Below are 20,999 nucleotides of genomic sequence, written 5' to 3' on the forward strand. Positions count from 1 at the left end.
AACTGAATTTTCCCATCCTTCCTCTTCTCTGTGCTCCTAAAAAAATTATTTAAAGATATTTTAAAAATATAAAAAGATAATGCAGAGGCATCTCAGATACTCAGGCCAGCAAGCTGGCTTTATCCAGGGCCTAGCTCAAATGCCTCTACACAAACACATGGAGTACGGGAAACAAACAAGAAGAGCTAGAGATGTGCACACACCTGTTTGGGGATGACAACATCGGCATCACGGAGATATGGTGGGGTGGCTCCTGTGACTAGAGCTTTGGAATGGAAGGTTTCAGGCATTTTAGGAAGGACAGGCTTGGGAGATGAGAAGGGAACATAGCCCTTATGTCAATGACCAGCTGGAGAGTCTGGAACTCTGCCTGGGAAAGGATGAGGAGCCTGCTGAAAGCTGCTGGGTGAAGATTAAGGGGGAGGGCAGACACAGGGGATGTTGTAGTGGGAGTCTGCTACAGCCACACAATCAGGAGAATGGTGTGGATGAAGCCCTCTGTAGGCAGACGGGTGCCTGCACATTCTTAATCCCTGGTCCTTGTAGGGGATTTCAACTTCCCCGATGTCTGTCAGAGGGACAACACGGCAGGGAAAAAGAAATCCCAGAGGTTCCTCAAATGTGTCAAAGACAACTTCCTTACACAAGTGATTGAGGAGCCAACAAAGAGAAGTGCTGATGCCTTGGAAGGCTGACCTGAGAGACTGAACAGAGCTAGAGAATAAAGTAGGTATTTATTGAAAGGCCTTCAGGATCCACCTTGGGCAGGACAGGAGCCTGACCAGGGCTGCACTCAGGGTCCACTACTGATAGTCACCCAAAATGGCTAACCAGTCACAAAATCTTACATTTTTATCAGTTTTGGTCCATTTGCATATTGGGGTTTAATTGTCCAATTACAGCTTCAGGTTGTGAGGTCTCATCCTTCTTGTTCCTCCCTTCAGTCCACCTTTGTTTATGCCTTTGGGCCTGAAAGTTGTCCTTGGTTCTCAGCAGAAAAAGGATTTCTTTTGTCTATCTACCTTGTGAAGAGAGCTTACTGGCACTTAATATGAGGCTCAGAACTACATCCCTAGGCAGCACAGAATCTGCAAATATGAAAGCTAAAGCTTAAGGCATCAGTGCCATGCTAGACCTTGTGCTCACCAACAAGAAGGAGCTGGTGGGAAATGCAGTGCTCCGAGATATTGTAAGTGACGACAACATGGTGGAGATAAAGATCCTTGGAGCAGTGAGAAGGGCATGCAGGAAAATCACTGACCTGGACATGAGGAGAGCAGACCTTTGGCCTCTTCAGGGACCTACTCCATAGAGCCCTAGAAAGTAGATGGGCCCAAGAATGCTGGCTGAATTTCAGGGACCACTTCCTCCAAGCTCAGGATCAATGGATTCCAACAAGAGAGAAATCAAGAAAAATGCCAAGAGGCCTTTATGGATGGATAAGGAGCTGCTGAGCAAGCTCAGAAAGAAAAACAAAGCCTTCAGAAAGGGGAGAGAAGGACTGGCGTTCTGGGAGGAATACAGGGAGATTGTACGGCAAGCTAGGGACAAGGCTAGGGAGGCCAAGCCCCACTTAGAATTGAATTTGGCCAGGGATCTCAAGGATAACAGAAAGGGCTTCTATTGATATGCTGCAAACAGAAGAAAAATGGGGATAAGGTGAACCCTCTCCAGAAGGAAACAGGAGACCTGGCTACCCTGGACAAAGAGAAGACTGAGGTTCTCAATGACCTCTGTGCCTCATTCTTCAACAGCAAGTGTTCCAGCCACACCACCCAAGTCAAGAAAGGCACAGGGACTGGAAAAATGAAGACCCTGAGTCCTCTCAGGTTTGAGGCCACATAGGCAACTTGAATATGCATACCATGGGACACAAAAAGAATCAGCTGCAGGTCCTGAAGGAGCTGGCAAAGTTTCTAAGCCACCATTTTTGAGAAATTGTGGCAGTCAGGTAAAGCCCGCAGTGACTGGGAAAAGAGAAATGTAACCCCCATTTTTAAAAAAGGTGTCAGAGTTTGACAGTGGCACAACACCAGGCATCCATGACAGCCACTTGCTCACCCTCCCCTGCTACAGCTAGGCAGTGGAGAGGGAAAAAAATTAAGGAATGCTTCCTGAGTGAGATAAGGACTGGGAGAAACACTTCAAGGGAAAAACAGGCTAAACCTAAATTGCAAAGTGAAATCTATTACGAAGAGAATCAGAGGAGGATAGTGAGGAGTAAAATAAGCCTATAAAACACCATTTCCCTCCCAGCCCCTCCCTCCTTCCCTCCACCAGTGCAGGGAGACAGGGCAGGGGGGTTTGGTCAGTTTATCACTGTGATTTTCTTCCACTGCTCAGGGAGAAGAGTCCTTCCCCTGTGAGGCCATGGGGTCCCTCCCATGGAAGACAGTTCTCTGTGAAATTCTCCAGCATGGGTCCACTCTCACGAGCAGCAGTCCTACACACCTGCTGCAAATGTGAGCCCCTCCCATGGGCAGACAATCCTCCCAAAACTGCTGTGACGTGGGTCTCTCTTCCCATGGGGTGCAGCCCTTCAAGAACAGGCTACTCCAGCCTGGAAGCAAGGCCCCTCTCTCCACTGGGTCTTCCACTGGATCAAAGCCTCCTCCAGACATCCACCTGCTCTGGCATGGGCAACTCTCCCATGGGCTATGGGTGGAGCTCTGTATCCCCTGTGGATCCCCACAGGCTCTGGGTGGATCTCTGCATCCCCTGTGGATCCCCACGGGCTGTGGATGGATCTCTGCAACCCCTGTGGATCCCCATGGGCTCTGGGCGGATCTCTGCATCCCCCGGGGATACTCATGGGCCGTGAGTAGATCTCTGCATCTCCCATGGATCCCCAAGGGCTGTGGGTGGATCTCTGCATCCCCCGGGGATCTCCAAAGGCTGCAGGGGCACAGCTGCTTCACTGTGGTCTCACCACGGCCTGCAGAGGAATCTCAGCTCCAGCACCTGGAGCACCTCCTCCCATTTCTTCTCCACTGACCTTGGTGCTGCCATGTTGTTTCCCTCACCTATTCTCATCTCCTCCTCTCCTCTTACTAGAAGCAAAACCCATGACTTTGTTTTAATTTCCTTCCTAAATATTTCATCACAGAAGCATTACCAACCTCTCTCATTGGCCCACTTTTCGCCAGCAGCAAGTCTGTCTTCAGAGCCATCAGGGATTCGTTCTGTTGGACATGCTGGAATCTTCCAGCAGCTTCCCACAGGAGCCATCTTTGTGGCCCCCCTGCTACCAAAAACCAGGCCATGCAAAACCAATACAAATGGGAAAGCAGAAGACCCAGGGAACTACAGACCAGTCAGTCTTACCTCTGTGCCAGGCAAGACCATGGAGCAGATTCTCCTGGAAAATATTCTAAGGCATATGGAAAATAAAGAGGTGATTGATAACAGCCAACATGGCTTTACAAAGGGGAAATTGTGTCTGACAAATTTGGTGACCTTCTGTGATGGGGATACAGTGTTGGTGGACAGGGGCAGAGCAACTGACATTGTCTGCCTGGACCTAGGCAAATTGTTTGACACTGTCCCACACAACATCCCCATCTCCAAATTGGAGAGACATGAATTTGATGGATGGACTATTCAGTGCATAAAAAGCTGTCTGGATGGCCACACACAAAGAGTTGTGGTCAACGTTTATCATCCAGTGATGAGTGGTGTCCCTCAGGGGTCAGTACTGGGGCCAATGCTGTTCAACATCTTTGTTGGTGACGTGGACAGTGGAATAGAGCATGAACCCTCAGAAAGCATGCTGACAACACCAAGTGGTGTGATGTGTTAGACATGTTGAAAGGAAGGAATGCTATCCAGAGGGACACAGACAGGCTTGAGAGGTGGGCCTGTGCAAACCTCATGAAGTTCAGCAAGGCAAAGTTCAAGGCCCTGCACCTGGATTGTGGCAATCTCAGACACACCCACAGGTGGGCAGAGAAGGGATTGAGAGCAGCCCTGCAGAGGGAGATTTGGGGGTGATACTTAATGAAAAGCTCACATGAGCACAGTGTGTGCTCAGAGCCCAGAAACCCAATGGCATCCTGGGCTGCATCAAAAGGAGAGCAGCCAGCAGGGTGAGGGAGGGGATTCTACCCCCCTACTCTGCCCTGGTGAGACCCCGCCTGAATCCACCTGGAGTGCTGCATCCGTCTATGGTGTCCCAAGAAGGACATGGAGCTGCTGGAGCAAGTCCAGAGGAGGGCCACAGAGTTGACAGGAGAACTGGAGCTCCTCCTCTCATGAAGACAGGCTAAGAAAATTAGGGATGTTCATCCTGGAGAAGAGAAGGTTTTGTGGACACCTCATAGCAACCCTCCAGCATCTGAAGGGGGCCTTCACAGAAGCCAAAGAGGGATTCTTTGTCATGAACTGTAGTGAAAGGACAGGACTCATTGGTACAAATTGAAAGAGGGAAAAATTAGGCTAGAGATTAGGAAGAAATATTTCACTGTGATGCTGGTGAGACCCTGGAACAGGTTTCCCAGGGATGTTGTGAATGCCCCATCCCTGGCAGTGTTCAAAGCCAGGCTGCATAAGGCCTTGGGCAACCTGGTGTAGTGGGAGGTGCCCCTGCCCATGGCAAGGGGGCTGGGACTAGATGATCTTTAAGATCCAATCTAATTTCTTAGCATTCTATGATAATAACCCCCAACAAACTATGACTGTTGGGTATAAAGCCTTTCTGACCAAATGGAGAAACACATATACCTTCAGTTCATATTTTTTGCCTCCTAAACATACACCCAGATCACCCAGGATGGTGGCCCATGTTTAAAAGCGATTGTGGGCAGACTGAAACACCCTTGTGTTTTCCCTAATGACTTGCCTTCTCATAGTGAACAGGTGTTTTGTAATGTACTTTGGACAGAAAGTGAGATTTTGATGAAAATTTAAATGGTGTTAGGTCCTTAGAAGTGCATAAAATTACCCATTGCTTAAGCAGTTATACACACATACATGCTTTTTCCTGCAGAAGAGGCTGAATCACATCTCTACCTTATTTGATGTAATTATGCTAGTTGTAAAGTAAAATGCAACTGATACGGAGTTTTTCTGGACTTATTTGCCATATGTGGCACACAAACCCAAATGGTAGGTTATCACTGAATTTTTATTTCAAGTATCCAACACACATTTAAATGCAAAAATTACAGGAAAAAAAAAAAAAGTGGCATTACTTTACTGTGTTCTAAGTAATTTGCATATCCCTTGTTACTAGAAGTCATTCTGGTCAGGAGCCTCCTGGACTCAGCAATGCAGACATCTACCCTGCTCACAGAGCCAGTGCTGAGTGATGTACAGCTTTCTTCCCATCAACACTTGAAAATTAGTCAAAGGATTACAGAAAGATCTTTTTGTCAACAGCCTGGAATTCCAGCCTGCATTAAAAATTCTAATGCTGCCGGTCAGTTCTTGAAGTGTTTTTTAAGTCTGTTCTTCAGGGTATGCAAGTTCTGATGTTTGGGCTCAAATTCTGACATTACGGCATAAGCAAACACAGTCACTTTAGACTCCTCTTCCTTCACCTTCTGCACTAGGAATCCAATAGAGGGATTCCTTGGATTCAGAGCCTAGGATCACTTGAACTTTGGTCCAGAAGGACAAATCTTCTCTCCCCTTTATTGTGGGCCTGAGTTCAGCTTTTCTCATGTCCTTTTTTCACATACATACATTACCAACACCAAAAGCTCCTATGTCCCATCTTCTACTCCTGTACCTCATAGCTAACTTAGGATATCCCAAAGATGTGGTTGGTTTCTTCCAAGCCATGGCTTTGGTCCTCACTCATGTAACTTGACTGACATAAGTGTTGCATATGTTTGGCTCCATGTTTTGTAAACCACACAAGTCATCTTTATATGTCCTTGATTTCACAGTCTTCTTCATTCTTATTTAAGATTAACAGCCTCATTGAAGCTTCCTATAGATTAATCTGGAAAACATTGTCCCTGTTTCTCCTGCTGAAGTAAAAAGTTCATTCAGTCCAGAAACATTTTGAGAAAATCTTCCTTCTCACCCTGTCACTCTAAGATTTAAGAGTGGATGTTGCTTTGATCCATCCAGTGCAAGAGCATGAAGTTACCTCTTCAGCCTACTTGAACATCATCACATGATGAATTACATCTCATTTGCAGTAAAGGAACTACATCTAGGATCAGGCTCAGAGCAGACACAGCCCTGCACACTTCTCGTTTCATATCACAGCACCTGCTGTGTTTGCTTTGGTAAGGTGGGAGGTATCAGTCCAGTGAAGAGCTTCATCTGCTGGCTTTGCACAGCCATGGCCTCCCTATAACTCAGCCTTCATGTTAGAAGCATATTCTTGCTCAGAAAAAGAGGGCTTCACAGCAGAGTGAAATAAAGTTGATACCAACCTCATAACAGCATTTTTACTTGTTGTGTAGCTGTAAAGGTGTTTCTTAGCTGACTAACTCTCAAAAGTCACCATAGTGCATAACAGTGCTTGTCGAAGGCTTGTCCAGCACAAGCAGATCACTGACAAGGTACCTGTACTTTCAGGCTGCTCTGAAGAGACCATATATTATCATTTATTTCCTCTCCATACCACTCATCCATCCAGCTTGCGTTTACCGATGAGTCCACAGTGCCATGAATATCAACTTAGACAGAACTTGAAGTGAGCTCATTTTTGCAAGTGCTGTTGCTGTTTAAATGCTGGAAAGTTGTTATTTCATGTGCATTGATCAGGGTGAGCATGTGCTTCATAGCTGGTCTAGTTTTTTGGTCATTGGGAGACATACTCTCTTTTCTTAGACATGTCTAAAAGAGAAAACACAAAGGAAAGCTTAAAACAGAATTCCTATGAAAGGCAATTTAAAAAAAAGAAACTTCTGAAGATTTTCTTTTTTCTCTTTGTTAACCATAGCTCATTACAGCTTTCCCATTTTTTTGTCACTGGAAGCACCCAGTACCAATGAAAGCTGCTGTTTCTTCTAAATCAATGAACTTTATATGACAAAAGCCTTGGTCAAAAAAGGAAATTTATATTTGATTCACATTTTCATCTCAACAGGCCTTGCATTAAGCTATTCCAAGTGTGCTTCCACCTGCCTTCGAAGCAAGTCAGTGCCTGAAATATTTTCATCAAGTTGTCAAAGTAAAGCCCCAGTCCTGCCAACCAGTTCTAAAGCGAATGTCGCTGTTGAGTTTAGTGGAGATAAGGCACGATCTTCACTTAAGAAGAGGACAAGGCAACCTGTAAGAACCTAACAGGCATTTTAAATAATCAACCTCATTTGTGAGACCAGGTCGATATTAAATTTTGATGAAAGCAAGGTTGACATCTGAGACAGGGCCTCACCCAAAATAAGATACATGTAATTTCACCACAGCAATTATCTTCAATACACAGATCTGCTTTTCATAACTGCACCACTAAAACTGGGACTTTTTTTATGTGAGGGGAGGAGAGATTTCTGTAGAGATCTGAAATTCTTTCAGGACACTGCGAAGAACATGGGGCATCTGTCTCTTCTGAGTGATATCCTTGCTTTCATACATCCATCCTAACAAATTCCTACAAGAGAGAAGAACATGGGGCATCTGTCTCTTCTGAGTGATATCCTTGCTTTCATACATCCATCCTAACAAATTCCTACAAGATTTATCTCGTCAAACTTTAGTCTGAATGGCACAAATTACTGGCAGAATTGTCAATCTAAAAAAGAGACAGGCATAAATTTAATTGCTCCCTGAAGACACATGGAAAGCTACATTTAGCGCAGCTAATTAGATACACTCTGATCAACAGTTATGATTCATCTGCTGAGGAGCAAAGCAAGAAGGCAAATACGAAACAGGCAGCAAAGGTTATATCTGACCTCCCAAAATGCTGGGTCCGGTTTTGGTTTGGTTTTTATTACAAATGCAGCCAGTGATGCACCCAAAATTCCTGCTGTCTCTGAGCCAGGAGGTGCAGACCTTTGCATGAAGGGGTGACTTCACTGCCACTGCACCCAAAGTATAGTTTTTCTTCTGTGGAGTGAGCTTCCCAAAAACCTCCTCTCCCTTCCTTTACCAGAACTAGCAGCCAGTAAAACACTAGCAGTAAAGGTATGGATAAACTCCCCAGTGAGGTTTTTCTCCATGCATTTTAAAATGTCTGTTTAACAAGAAAGATGTGACTTCATAAAAACACTCATCTGAAATGGGGTTGTCACCAATTTACCAGTGTGGAAACTGAGGCAAAAAGCAGGTGGACCTAGACATGTTCGTCATGTCACCACACAAAGCAATTCCATAGGTGGGGAAGGGCTCCCAGAGGTCCATGCCTCCATCTTGGACAAATGCTGTTCCCAGGTACTAAACCAGAAGACCTGTTGCTATGCCCTTAAACTGATAAGTAGTTTACACAGAGTAATTGGAAGCAGAAATGAGCACTGGGAGTGCAGGAAAATAACTGATAGTTTGAGTTAGATCAGAGTTAGATCAGTTAGACCAGATGAGACCAATTAGAACAGATCAGATCAGATCAGATCTCTCTTTGGAACTCTATCCTCATGTACCTGAGTTTAATCATAAATTAAGTATGGACACCAACTTCAGACAAGCTGTGTTAAAGCAGTGCTAGCAGAGAAAATGAGTGGGAGTATTTTGGTTGGTACTGTTGCCTTGCTTATGAGAAAGGGAATTACTTACACAAGTAAAGAAGATGAGCAGCAAGTAAAAAACCCCAAGGAAAGTCAGCATCAGGAGCTCACTTTTGTATTTTTTTAGTTTGTCCTCTTCTATTCCAGGGCAACCTGAAATGTAAAGCAAGGTGTTACATTGCTCTGGTGTTTGTAAAATATTTTAAAACTGTTACCTTCCTGACATGCCACACAGAGTATGGGACAGTCAAGGCTCTCCACTGTACCTGTTACTTTTAATGTGACTGTGCTGCTCAGATTGCGTTCTCCGTTCTGCCCCCCCAGAGTGCACTTGTACGTCCCGCTGCTTTGGCTGGTCACATTCTTGATCCTCAGTGAAAAGGAGGTGCCATTGGAGAGCTCCAAGGACCCCTCAACATCTTGTGGATAATGAGATTCCACATAAAGGACTTCCCATGCTATTCCTTTGCCGTCTTCAGCCATCTGGAAAACACAAATATGTTTCTCTTCTTGGGCAACAGTGTCATCCTCAGTTTTAGGGTAAAGAAAATTTTAAAGCCAGCTTAAGGCTGAAAATGCAAAGGCTGAAGAGAGGCAGGGTGGAGCACAGCCTCAAATCCATTTAATATGTTCATGCTTGCAATCCAAAAGTATATGGGTTTTGCTTAAATGGACTCTATATATAAACAGGAATTATAGAACTATTTTGTAATAGCTTCTTAAGCTGCCTCACCAGGACAGCAACATGACAGAAGGCATAGGTAGAGTCTGCTCTCAGTGGGCTTATGCAGAGGCCCCAGAAGAGCTCAGACTGAGAGAGACAGTCCATGGGGATGGAACAGAGTTGGTGAGAGGCACCCTTACCCAGGTGCTTAGCAGTGGCTCTGGGGACCAGAGGTGCCCAGGAGACCATGGCAGCAGACAGGGAGGCTCCACTGCTGCCTGTGCTTGCCCTGCCAGCACGCCTTCTGCCATGCAGTGGTGGCAATTAAACCTGCTAGCCCAGCAAGTGTGCCGCTGCACAAGGGCTCTGCCAAGCACAGGCCGGCAACCTCCCAGCAGCACCGCAGCCCAGAGTTCCCTGTGAGAATGCAGCCCTAGAAACTGCCCTTTCCTGTGCCAGTTTCTATGTAGCTGACCCCTGAAACCATGCTGCCTCTCTGGAGGAATGGAGGTTTCCCCCCACCCCACTTCCCTCCCTTCCATTCATGATTGGAACCAAAGAACAAAAAAAATTGCTTTGATTCCTTCAGATTCAGTTTCGTGAAGGTCACAAGCAGGTTCTGGTGCACTTGGGGAGCATTTGTATGTTGAATTTCTTAATTGTAACCAGAAGAGCTACATTCCTTGGCATTGCTGAGAGGCTGCTAGAGAAATGAAGTGTATTCCCAGAACAGTTCGTACTGCGGGGCGATAGGATGCACTGAAAATGACAATTGGCTGGGAACCACAAAGAAGAGAGAAATCACTAAGTTGATTTGAAAGATGGAAGAAGGGTTTGAATTAGCCTGTGTCCACTCTTATTCATCCAAGTTGCTCCCTGGAATTCGAGGCAGCATGCCCTCCATAAAGGTTTCCCAAGTAATGAATTCAATTTTTCTGTGGACCAGCAGAGCCAGAGCCAGCTCATAAGTCCAGGGCTCAGCATTTCAGCCAAACGTATAACTAATATAAGCCAAGGCTTTTTTATTATTATTATTTTATTTTAATAGACACATTTTTGGGTCATATGTTGGTGCTTATTTTCTATCAGCATAGCTACTGCATCAGGGTATAACAGTTACACTGTAAGTTATTAAAATTAACACAACTTTCTCATACTGAGGCTACGAGTATCTGGTTTCCCTTTCTTGTGTTTGCAGGAGAAAAGCACACTCGAGAGTCTGGAGAGAAATACGGGCCTGATGCTCTCTTATACATTGCTATTTTTGCAACCTAAAATGGTATAAAAACACGCTGCAGTTTGGGGAACTTCTCAGGAACTGAGGAATGAGACTAAAGCACAAGATTTCCTCAGTTGTAAAGATTCTTTCTCAAAAAGGTTCTGTGTTTTTTAGCGCATCAACTGAAACACAAAGCAGTAATTTCCTGGGGCTTTCCACACTTTACCCAGCAAGAGGGAAGAATCTTTCTCTTAATCCCCCAGTAAATTTACCCCAGCTTCTCTTTCTTATTACACTCAGCCCCAAGCAGCAAGACAAGCAGTATGTATGGTGATTTTCAGGCTGTAGGGACTTCACTGTGCTACAGGGATTTAGGTATTTTCAGGCCTTGCACATTGTCAGAGATGTGGCCAAAGGAATTCCAATACCCAGGCTGGGCTCAGCTCTGGTTACAACTAGGTCAACAGCAGTTAAGTGGATATAGTTGACCTCCCTCAGATCTAATTTTTGCCACTCTCCCTTCCCTTACCACCCCCTTCCTCAGTGAAATTTAAAACTGCCCACAGGGCAATAAAAGGAACCAGCCTGGCTGCCCTTTGCATTGCCCTAAATTGCAGATAGGACGTCTGAGCTACACACAAAAAATTAGATTTGTTTAGGGACTTTTTTTCCGTTCATTTACTGGCAGCATAAATAATTGCTGTCTTGGGTAAATAGTGGTGTGATTCTTGTGGCTGAGATCTGGGAATGAGAAAACACTTTGATCTTTCTGTATGCAATTGCAATCAGCCCTGCTCCTGTAAGGGAGAACTCAATTAAGTCCATGCATCCCATGCCTGACAGTGCACTTATTCCAAGTGAGATTTTGGGTAAATAATTTAACTTCCCTATTTCATGGGAACAGTGAGGGATAGGATTGATTATTGCCTCCAAAGCTTTTTAAGGTGCTTGGTTGCTATTCCAAGCACAATGATGGTGACTCTGCAGACAAGACTGCCAGAATTTTGCCTCACACATGCTCTGTGTAAGGCAAAGCAGTGTTATGAAACTCCACTAACCACATGCTTTTCCCCAAACCGAGAAAAAAAAGTTACTTTGTGGCCTAATCTGGCTCCCTCACTTGTGGAGAAACCAAGGGTGACCTGGATGGGGGTTGTGAGCCTTGCTTTTGGAGTGGAGAAAGGGGTAATATGTGGGGTTTCATTCGGGGTTTGCACACCTTTCTTCCTCCGTTAAATCTCTTTACTGAAGGGCAAGGGCAGGCAAGGCAGTCTGTAGGACTGCTGTGTGCATCCCAACATTTTTTAGGCTGCAGAGACATCTGGTGGCATTTTTCCAGCCTCTGCAGGCAGTGCATCCACCCCTACTCAGAGGTCACAACAACCTTTTCTCTGATGCCTGAACCAAGCCCTTTTCTACAACAATCTTATCTCCTGTTATCTTATTAAAAATGAAAACAAAAAAACTCCACACCCCCTTCCTTTTTAAATTCTCTACAGAGTGAGAAAACATCTGAGCAAATTTGCAGAGTGCATCCTCATATCCCAGCAGTATGAAAGGAAGTCTATGAGATGTTCAGTAAGGTCATTGCTCTGCCTCTTGCTCTATTCAAGACAGCCTCTTTCCAACCCCAAACCTAATTAAAATTACAAAAATGTCACTTTGCTTGCCACCTCCTGTGAATTACTTGGCGCGCTTTCTCACTGGACAGATCATTTTGCTGCTCAAGCTTCAATGATAAACCAGCTCTAATTCATGCCAAGTGTCCTCCAGGTGATACCACAGCCCAAGGTAAATGCTGGGGATTTTACCTAATTAGTTCCACACAGGCTTAGAGGGATCAAAGCAAGCACAGCAATCTGCTTGTGTAGGGACCATCCTCTCCTTTAATCAGTGAAAAAAAACCCCTTTTCTTCCCCTGTTTCATTTGTGTTTCATTTCTCTTACGCCTCAGTCCTGAGCAAACTGCAGCATGCCAGCTTCCCTTGCTCCCCACCTCCAAATGGAGGAGAAAAGGAAGGAGGTATGTTCCTGCTCCCATGTTTGCTGCTAATGGCTTTACCAAAATTTAAAAGGCAAATGATGGCTTGTGAGGGGGCAGGTAGAAAATTCTACTAAATCTATTTTCATAAAAAGGGCCTTTTTGCTATGCAATCTGCCGGAGTTTAATTCCCCCAAAATTTTGCTGGGGAACAGGGACTTGCTGGCAACACAATTCTGCCTATCTGCATGAAACTACACATTAAGAAAATTCAAAAACAGAAAAAATGTGAGTTTATGCTCAATGTCACATATACAGTGTCCTACAGCAACATCTGTGGCAGACTTTCAGAAATCACCTGCCAGAATATCTTCAGCAGATGTTGAAGTGAGGTGATGCTTCCCCTCAGTTCAGTCCCTGCTGAGACACTCTGGAGTGCTGATTTCAGTGTTAGGGTCCCAGGGCAAGACAGACCTGGTCATATCTGAGGGAGTTCAGTGAAGGGGCACAAAGATGAATAATATCTTGGGGCACCTGACATGAGCAGAAGGTGGAAGAGATCAGCCTGGAGGAGATCAGGCTCAGCATCATCTTATCAGCATTGATTCAACTTGAATAATAGGGGGATAGAGAAACTGAAGCAAGACTGTTCTCAGTGGCCTTCAGAGGTAAGAAAAGGGGCAATGGGCACCGACTGAATTTCAGGAAATTCCTCTTAAGAAAAAGAATAACCCTTTTAATCGCAGAGGTGGTTGAACACTGGAATGGGCTGCCCAGAGAGGGTGTGGAATCTCCATGCTTTGAGATATTCAGGACTAAACTGGACACAGCCTTGAGGAGCCAGCTCTAGTTGTCAGTTTTCAGTGAGTTAATTGAAAGTTATTCTAGTTCACAAAATCTTGGAAACACATGGTCTAAAGAGGTTGTGATTTTCCCACATATATTCTCTAGTCAATTGACTGATTCCTATTAAGTTTCTCCTAGCTTTTTAATAAGAACAGTGATGGTGATACAGTTGATATTAAAATGGGATATGTTTGATTGAAAGCACCCCTGAGCTGTTATATTTCTGTTTTCTGACTGAATGAATTATGAGAAATAGGTAGAACAAGGAGGGCCCCAAAATAAAAGCGTTCTTCAGCAAATATTTCTTTTTCAGAGAACGAAAAACAAGGTGGAAGAAGGAGGAACACTTTGCTCAGTTCTAGCTGGCTAAGTTTCAGCTATTGTTTTGAAAACTGATACAGCATAACATAGTACTACCCTAAAAAAAGTCAATTCACCCATGCTGTAGTGCTTCCATCCAACTAATCAATTAATATTTAATTTTATCATTAGCACATGAGAGTGAGCAGTTCTCACATTAATTTGTGTTCTCTGCTCTCATTAAATACCTTTTTTCATCAAACTTTTTCCACACTAAGGTGATACAGTGTCTTCCAGGTAAATCAAACCACCTTTCCCATAAAAGAAAATTTTTATTTCAGCAAAAATGGTTGAGGTCCAAAACTGATGTCAGTTTAAAGGTGGAACATATTAACATCAGGTTATTTTCTAGTGGGGAGGAGATAATTGTAAGACTGGTTTTGTTTAAAATTATACCAGGCATAATGGCCAAGTTGAAATTTCTGATTGTTATAGAGAGCTAAAAATCTACATACAGCCAGAAGGAATTTATTTTCTGAAGAAAAATATATAGAATTCTGGCACTGCCCAATAGCCAACATATAATGAAACACAACTGAGCTGAAACTGCTTAATAGGTGTATTTTTCAGCACAAAAATGCTTCCACACTCGATTAGTGCTAAAGGTGCATCCATATGGTTCCTATACAGTGTCATGTAGAGATATCAAAGTTAAATTTGAAAATAACAGACATAAATTGCGGGCACATGTGGGTGAACTCTGAGTGTCCTGTTAAAAGGGGAGGGAAGGGGGGAGATAAGGAAAGAAAATCCAAAGTCCAACCCCAAAACAACAGCAAAGGAGTTATGTGTGACACATGAGCCAGCTGGAAAAGCCCTTTGACTCACTCTCACAGACTCTTTATTGTTTAGTTGGTTTGGCTTGGTTTGATTTTTTTTTTTTAGCTAACGGCTTCCAGCCTTAGCTCATGTCAGACAACAGAATTGTTTGGGTCATGAAATCATTTCCACTGCTCCCTTCCTGTCTAAAACATGAATGTGATGAAGCTACTTGGGGATGAATAGATGTCTGAGGAGCATTGTACTGCATTTTTTTGCGTAGGTTAGAAATTCAGCCGAAGTAATTTAGCAAGTATTTACCTATGCTAATATATCAGAGCTATGCACTTTTAGCAAAAGTAGTTTTCTTTGAAGGAAGCTGCAGTCAGTATTATATGCCTAAAATGTTTATTCTGATTTTGTCAAATGACTTCCCCCTCTTATTCTGCTACAATTTTATATTTTTCTAGGAAGTGCTATAAAGTTAACAGATTTCTCTCCACTGAAGCATGGTCTTCTTTCCTCTTCCTCAAGATTTGTTTTAGATTAAGACTCTTCTGGCTATCACATGAAGAAAATAGTGTAATATCCACTGGGACTTCATTTGTGCGTGTTTAAAACTTGATTTTCAAAGTGGATATAAAGTGATAATTATGAGGGTTTTTGAAGTGGTTCTCATTTTCAAGGTACTACACAAAGAGAAACTGTTCAGTTTTCAATAACCCTATACAAGGCAGAAAAGTAAAGTTTCATTACCCAGATTCTTGTCTTGTAGTTGGGCTGTAGAGATGCAAACTAGCATTTCCGTAGACAATTCCCAGCGCCTGGGTGCTTAGGCAAAAAAGACCTAGTTTTCAATTCTCAGCTGGCAAACTTCCACACTGCTCGTATGTGGGTTTATGGCATGCAGGCTGCCCAGCACTCCTAAAAACCTACCACACTTTACGATTATCATCATTATGAATTCTTTTCCATAGCCTCATAGTGAATGGAATGAGAGCTGCACCAGGTTGGAAGAGGACTTGGTAATCCACCTTGTTCCCAGTGTGTTCAGCCAGCCTACTTCATATATTTTTAAGTAAAAATCATTTTGTCTGAGCTGACTGACTGTAGTCCTGATTCTGCACAGAACTACTTATACAGGTGACTTCCTGCATGAGAATAATTAGCTCCAATGATCCTGGATGTACAGCAGGTCAAACACATCTTTTTTATTTGCAGTATGAGACATTACATAATCAAAGGAATTGAATGCAAACCTTTTTTACACCCAGTTGGATTTTGACACCAGAATATTAACTCCATTAGACAATTACTTCTCTATACAACAAATACTTTTAAATTACAACCTTTTTTTTAGCAGATTGTAACAAACTAGCCCTTAATTGGTCTGAACACACAGAGGTGCCAGTGGGAAGGAGGGGTTTGCTCACAGAACATTTCACCTTGTGCAAACAGCTGCACAAGCAGCACCAAAACATTGCCACCATCTTTTTTTTTTTAAGCAACAGAAGCAAAGGTTAATTGCTTGCATTTACTTCATAGTTCAAAGTGACCTCATACAAAAGATTTTGCCTAACAGCTGCTTGAACTTTACAGCCTGAAATTTTATACAATTTGTTGGAATTACCTTTTAATTAGTCCTTTGGGATTATATGTGGTGTTTATTGATTAATCCTTCAGTAGTTGTTTTTAAATAATAGAGTAATTACCTGTGTTGGTAGCTCAGTCATACTCCACCATTCCCTCACCCTCCTTTGTCATGTTCAGTGGGGACAAGCAGCACAGAGCCAAAGTGTAGAGAGGGGAGGAGAAAGATTTTCAAGCTGCTGCCTATTTAGCTAGACCCACAAGTAGAAGCATTGCTTGCCCAGCACAAAACACTGAGCCTAGATTGCTTTTCCCCACGGAGTCAGGCTTCTTAGATTTGGTGCTCTGCTTTTCCTAATATGGCTTCAACTGTGGCTTGGGCTGGTGTCACCGCCTGCCTGTCTCCACTTCCCACCTCTCTCACGGGACAAGTAAACAGACATGGGACGTGGTTGGTGCCATCAGCCCCTGAGGACTGTGGCAAGAGCTGACAATAGCCAGATTTTTTGTTACTTTTTGTGTCAGCAGAGAAAATAAGTGCGAGGTTCTGTCACGCTGCACACTGGAAAACCAGTCTTTTCCAGAGCAAAGCAGTTGAAGCAGGAAGAGCAAGGAGACAATGGAGGGAGTGGGGTCTGTAGGGACAGACAGGGGACATGCAGCGACAGTCTAGACTGTGACAGCATGGGGAAGGGTAATGCAGCACTAGACAGTGCTGCAAGGAGAAGCAGCACTAGAGAGGGCCCCCCACAAAAGGCGTAATCAAATATCACCTTCCTGTGCATATGCAGTCGTTTTGTGCCCAGGTGGAACTGCAAAGAGCTATGATGCAACGCAGAATTGGGTTTATAGGTTTTCCTTATACTTCTTCATCAGGGAATGGCTTTTGGCTGCTGTTTGCTGCTTGGCCGTCCCAGGTCCCACTGAGCATGTGAAAGCACATCCCTCTGGAGGATCCCCACACTTTAGCCTGTTTTTGTTTTTGGTGACTTCCAACACTGCTATGGAGGAGACTTTTTTGGGATCCAGTCAGCCTCTCTGTTTATTCCTCCCTGACCCCCTAACACTTCTGCTCAACTCCTCCAGTTCCACCACTCAGCATGGTTTGCCTTCCATGAGATCCCTGCCCCTCCTGAACACTGTGGGAGAAAGGGAGCCTTCAATAATTAGCATGTATCTGGAGGGAAAATATAGATCCTTATCCAGCTTTTGGGGCAGAAAACAAAAAAGAATAAGTTGACTCATATTCCATATCCCATAGTAAAGTTCAACCAAAAGCATTATTCTCTCCTCTCTGTCTACCACCTGTGCTTAGTTCAACAGTTTGGAAAAAGATGCTTCACTTGGAGGGTTGGCAGTCAGATGTTCAAAACAGCTCTTTTGAGGTGCAGTTGCCATCTAGTCTGTAGGGAGATGCTCATTGTTGTACCAACAATGAAAATCAGATGCGTTGCAAGTTTCAACCTCAGAAGCCGTTATCTAATAATAAACACTGTTTGTTGGGTTACTGTAGGAAATGAGTTTAAAACTGTATCTGACCATACTGCTGAGAAAGCCAAGGCTGTGGCTTTGGATTCTGGCAGAGATAAATTAACAGTTTTCAACACCCATAAATATGGTTTTTTTCTTCTTCCCTTCCATTGCTCTACCATCACATGGGAAAGTAATTCAACTCTATAACCCACAAAATCTTTATTCACAGATTGATTTTCCACTATTTTACATGCAACAGAGAGTTGACTTAACAGGTAACAAGAGGACCACCCAGACTGACCCAAGATAAGCAGCAGGAAGGTATGGCTGGGAGTGGGGAATGGAGGAGAACAAAAGCTTCATTTTTTTCCCATTAATTTGGCTCACACCATAAGCTGAAGCTCCACACTGAGATGTAAATATACGGTGCCGTACAGCTTGTAAACAACCACCTCTTCTGCCACTGAGCAGTTCTACCTCTCTAAGAAATTTCATCTTGATAATGTTGAGCAGGACTTTTTTGCTCATTAGCTGATTTATTCCTGTACCCCTCCTGTACACAGGTGGTCAGCGGGGCTCTCCTGCTCTGGAGAGAGAAACTCTGAGTTTCTCTGAGAGCAGACAAGATGTGACTTTTACTTCACGACTGGAAAGAGATAACTCAGAATTTCTAGCTCTCCATCTGCCTTCTGCTCACATCCTGCCCTTATGCACACTCCACTAGTCGAATCTTCCTAAAGAATAGCAAGTACTTTTTAAGTTCTATTTAAAAGAAAAAAATATCTCCTGTTTGGAGAGGCTTAAACAAGAACAACATCATTGGTGTTGCAAGGCTTAAATACCATTTTTTTGCTCTGAAGAAAATCCTGGAAGACTCCTCTTTGGAGTAGTATTTGTCAGGTTGTATATGGGGCATCATCTGAATTTTTACCCACAAAAGCCAGCAATAATTAGATGGAAAAGCAGGCCAAGAGCAATTTAGGGAATCATGCTCAAATAGCCTATCTCCAATGACATAGAAAAGGCCTGTTCCCCATGGTCAGCTCAAAGGTTTGCAGTGCTGCCTTCTCTCGGCTGCACTAATGGGAGGATGCCTCTGCAGAAAACAGCCCATTTCATACAGGACAGGCCAGCATCAGGTAGGAAAGCAAAGCTGAGCACTCAAGTAACTTAGGATTTTTTCTTACTTTATGCCAAGACACTGTCTGGTAGGAGACTGAGGAGTCCTGAAGAGCTCTACAGGGCAGCACCGCTTCCTCAGCACACCTCACAGCAACATCTGGGATCATCACAGAAGTCCCACGGATCAAGCACCAAACTGCAAAGCACAGGAACACATCATCTTTAAAAGAGATTGCTTACACAATCCTTCGTGTCTTCCCAAAACATATCCCCACAAAACAAACATGAAAGACCAGAAGGAAAATTGCAGAGCTTCCCCCTTACCGTTGCACAGGAAGATGAGCAGGGCGCAGTCTCCCAAAGACATGGCTTTTACTGCTTCAGATCACAGAGCAGCAACAGTGTCCCTCTCTGCAGGATGGAGTGTGGGAGCAGAGTGAAACTGTGACTGCTTCTAGAGTGATATTTCTGAAGGCAGACTGGGGAATCCCCCAGACTTATCTTGAGGTTTTCATCATGGGGAAAATCCCTACACGTATGAACCAAGGCTCCTCCCTTAAATCTGTGAGGTCACTCCCATTTCTGCAAGCACTTGCCGTGCTAGCAACTCAGCTCCCTTTTCTTTTTTTCTCCCCCTCTGTACTGATCTGAACAGAGTTAAGTTTGACGAAGGGGCACTGTGGGTTGGTGTGAAGGCCATCAAAATCAGCACTGAGCAAATCCCTCTTGAGTGACAAAATGCCAGGGGAAAGGGCTTGTCAGCTCAAAATCCCCTCTCAACCTTCTCTCTGCAGTTCTAACAGCACAGTGCCAGTGCAAAGGTTGGCCTTATGATGTGACATTTCTGAAACCACATTTAAGACCCCAGGTCACGGTGCCACAAAAACACTGACTTGGGGCTAAGGGCTAAACAGGAATTATCAGCATGGCTGAGCAAAACAACTGCATTTCAGTAGAATTATACATTTAACTCTGCAGGTAGGCACGCATGATGTAGAACATGATCTCTTCATAGCATATTTTGTCATTTTCAAGACAAACAAAGGCATCTGGAGTGACATAACTTTACAAATTATATGCTGGAAAATTTCTTCATGGAAAAAGCTCAAGGCAGCTCCCAGAAGAGGAACCATTTGGACATCCCCTCTAGATATCTGGAGGGGGAGGGAAAATCCTTTCCCTGTGATCTGTGAGAGCTGTTTACCCCTGGAGAATTTTTGAGGAAGTCCAAGGTTGATCACAGAAGCATTTACAAATCCTGAAACTGAAAGTTGCTGATGTTATTTTTGGAAAACACTTGTGGCTGCTGTCTTTTTGCTACTGAGATCATGATGAAGAGAGCTATTTAGGAGAGTGGGATTTGAAATTTGATGGGTGGAGAATGTATGGTCAGACCCTTTTGAAAACCAGGGTTCTGGAAGCCACTCCAGTTTGGGCACCCTAAATCCAAATCACCTCTAGAAAACTTTGTGAGGAGAAGTCAGTTTGACAAGTCCTCACCATGCAAAAATCCTACTCAGATGGGTACATACTGTAGGTGGGTAACACTTTCGGAAACTCCAGTCCATTCTGTAAAGAAAGTCAGACAGCAATTTCACTGGGGGCCTCACTGTTGAAATAGCCCACTTATTTCTAAGGCTTTTTGCTTCTATCTTCATTGACCACAATGGCAAATATAACAGGCTCTAAGCTTTATTTTTCTCTTTATGTTTTCTGGTTTCAAGGACCAGGATGTCAATCTATTACTTAAGAAGTACCAGTGAAATATAAAACCCAGTGGATCTCTTGAGAGCGAGAAAAAATCACTTCTTTCTCCTGTGTGAAATAATAGAGTTCTTGAGAAGATAAAAGTGGGGGAGGGGGTGGTGCTGCTGAAGGAAATCTTAGAGAGAAGAGGGCTCTAGTTAATATATTTCACATCTGTTCTTCACTAAAATGATGACTTTTCTGCCCCCATGAGTCAGTCACATATCAAGCCCATCTCCAAGAAGGGCACTCAGCGTTCACCCAAGGGCCTCTTTCTGTGAGTCCTACCGAGATACGTGTTTACCCTTCATAAACCCATCAAGAGGCATAACCTTTCCCTCTCTCCCTTTTCATCATGAGGAAACCCCCATGAGCAAACCACAGCAAGCTCCTGCCCCCGCTGTGGGTCAGCCCACAGCCATCCTTCCCCTGGTGGCCTGGCCAGCAACAGCCGAGGGGGCTGTGGCGAGCCTGAGGCTGGGGTCACACGCTTGCCCACACAGAAGTGCACTGAAGGTAAGCCTTAAAGGGCCAGGCTTCAGCACTGGGAAATGTACATGCTGCACACACTTGCCAAGGTGATGTTAAACAACATTCTTCCTCAGTTAGTTAAAATAC

General features: G+C 44.0%; 1 protein-coding gene and 1 long non-coding RNA gene across 2 annotated transcripts; one reads left to right on the plus strand and one right to left on the minus strand.

The window, feature by feature from the left end:
* Window positions 1–5,103: 5,103 nt before the first annotated feature.
* CD83 (CD83 molecule) lies at window positions 5,104–19,058 on the minus strand. The gene is made up of 5 exons (XM_066188979.1): window positions 18,960–19,058; window positions 18,701–18,831; window positions 8,888–9,104; window positions 8,671–8,774; window positions 5,104–6,792 (listed from the first exon to the last, which is right to left on the minus strand). Exons 1-5 carry the CDS (start codon window positions 19,000–19,002, stop codon window positions 6,634–6,636), a joined length of 654 nt encoding a protein of 217 aa, XP_066045076.1. The 5' UTR covers window positions 19,003–19,058; the 3' UTR covers window positions 5,104–6,633.
* On the plus strand, window positions 13,117–20,884 carry LOC136292784 (uncharacterized). Its single transcript, XR_010721960.1, has 3 exons — window positions 13,117–13,153; window positions 17,743–17,834; window positions 18,712–20,884. It is a non-coding gene; the product is annotated as an uncharacterized lncRNA (long non-coding RNA).
* The last annotated feature ends 115 nt before the right edge of the window (window positions 20,885–20,999 follow it).

Source organism: Chamaea fasciata, unplaced genomic scaffold (assembly GCF_029207755.1).
Source record: "Chamaea fasciata isolate MVZ Bird 193981 ecotype frontalis unplaced genomic scaffold, bChaFas1.0.hap1 SCAF_1, whole genome shotgun sequence".
Taxonomy (NCBI): Eukaryota; Metazoa; Chordata; class Aves; order Passeriformes; family Sylviidae; genus Chamaea; species Chamaea fasciata.

Excerpts from the sequence above, each read along its gene's own strand:
- CD83 (XM_066188979.1), bottom strand. The coding sequence starts at position 19,002 with ATGTCTTTGGGAGACTGCGCCCTGCTCATCTTCCTGTGCAACG. Across the intron at positions 18,832-18,959 it reads GCTCATCTTCCTGTGCAACG|TTTGGTGCTTGATCCGTGGG; the intron begins GTAAGGGGGAAG and ends TGTGCTTTGCAG. Across the intron at positions 6,793-8,670 it reads TGCTCATCTTCTTTACTTGT|ACATGTCTAAGAAAAGAGAG; the intron begins GTAAGTAATTCC and ends TTTCTCTTTTAG.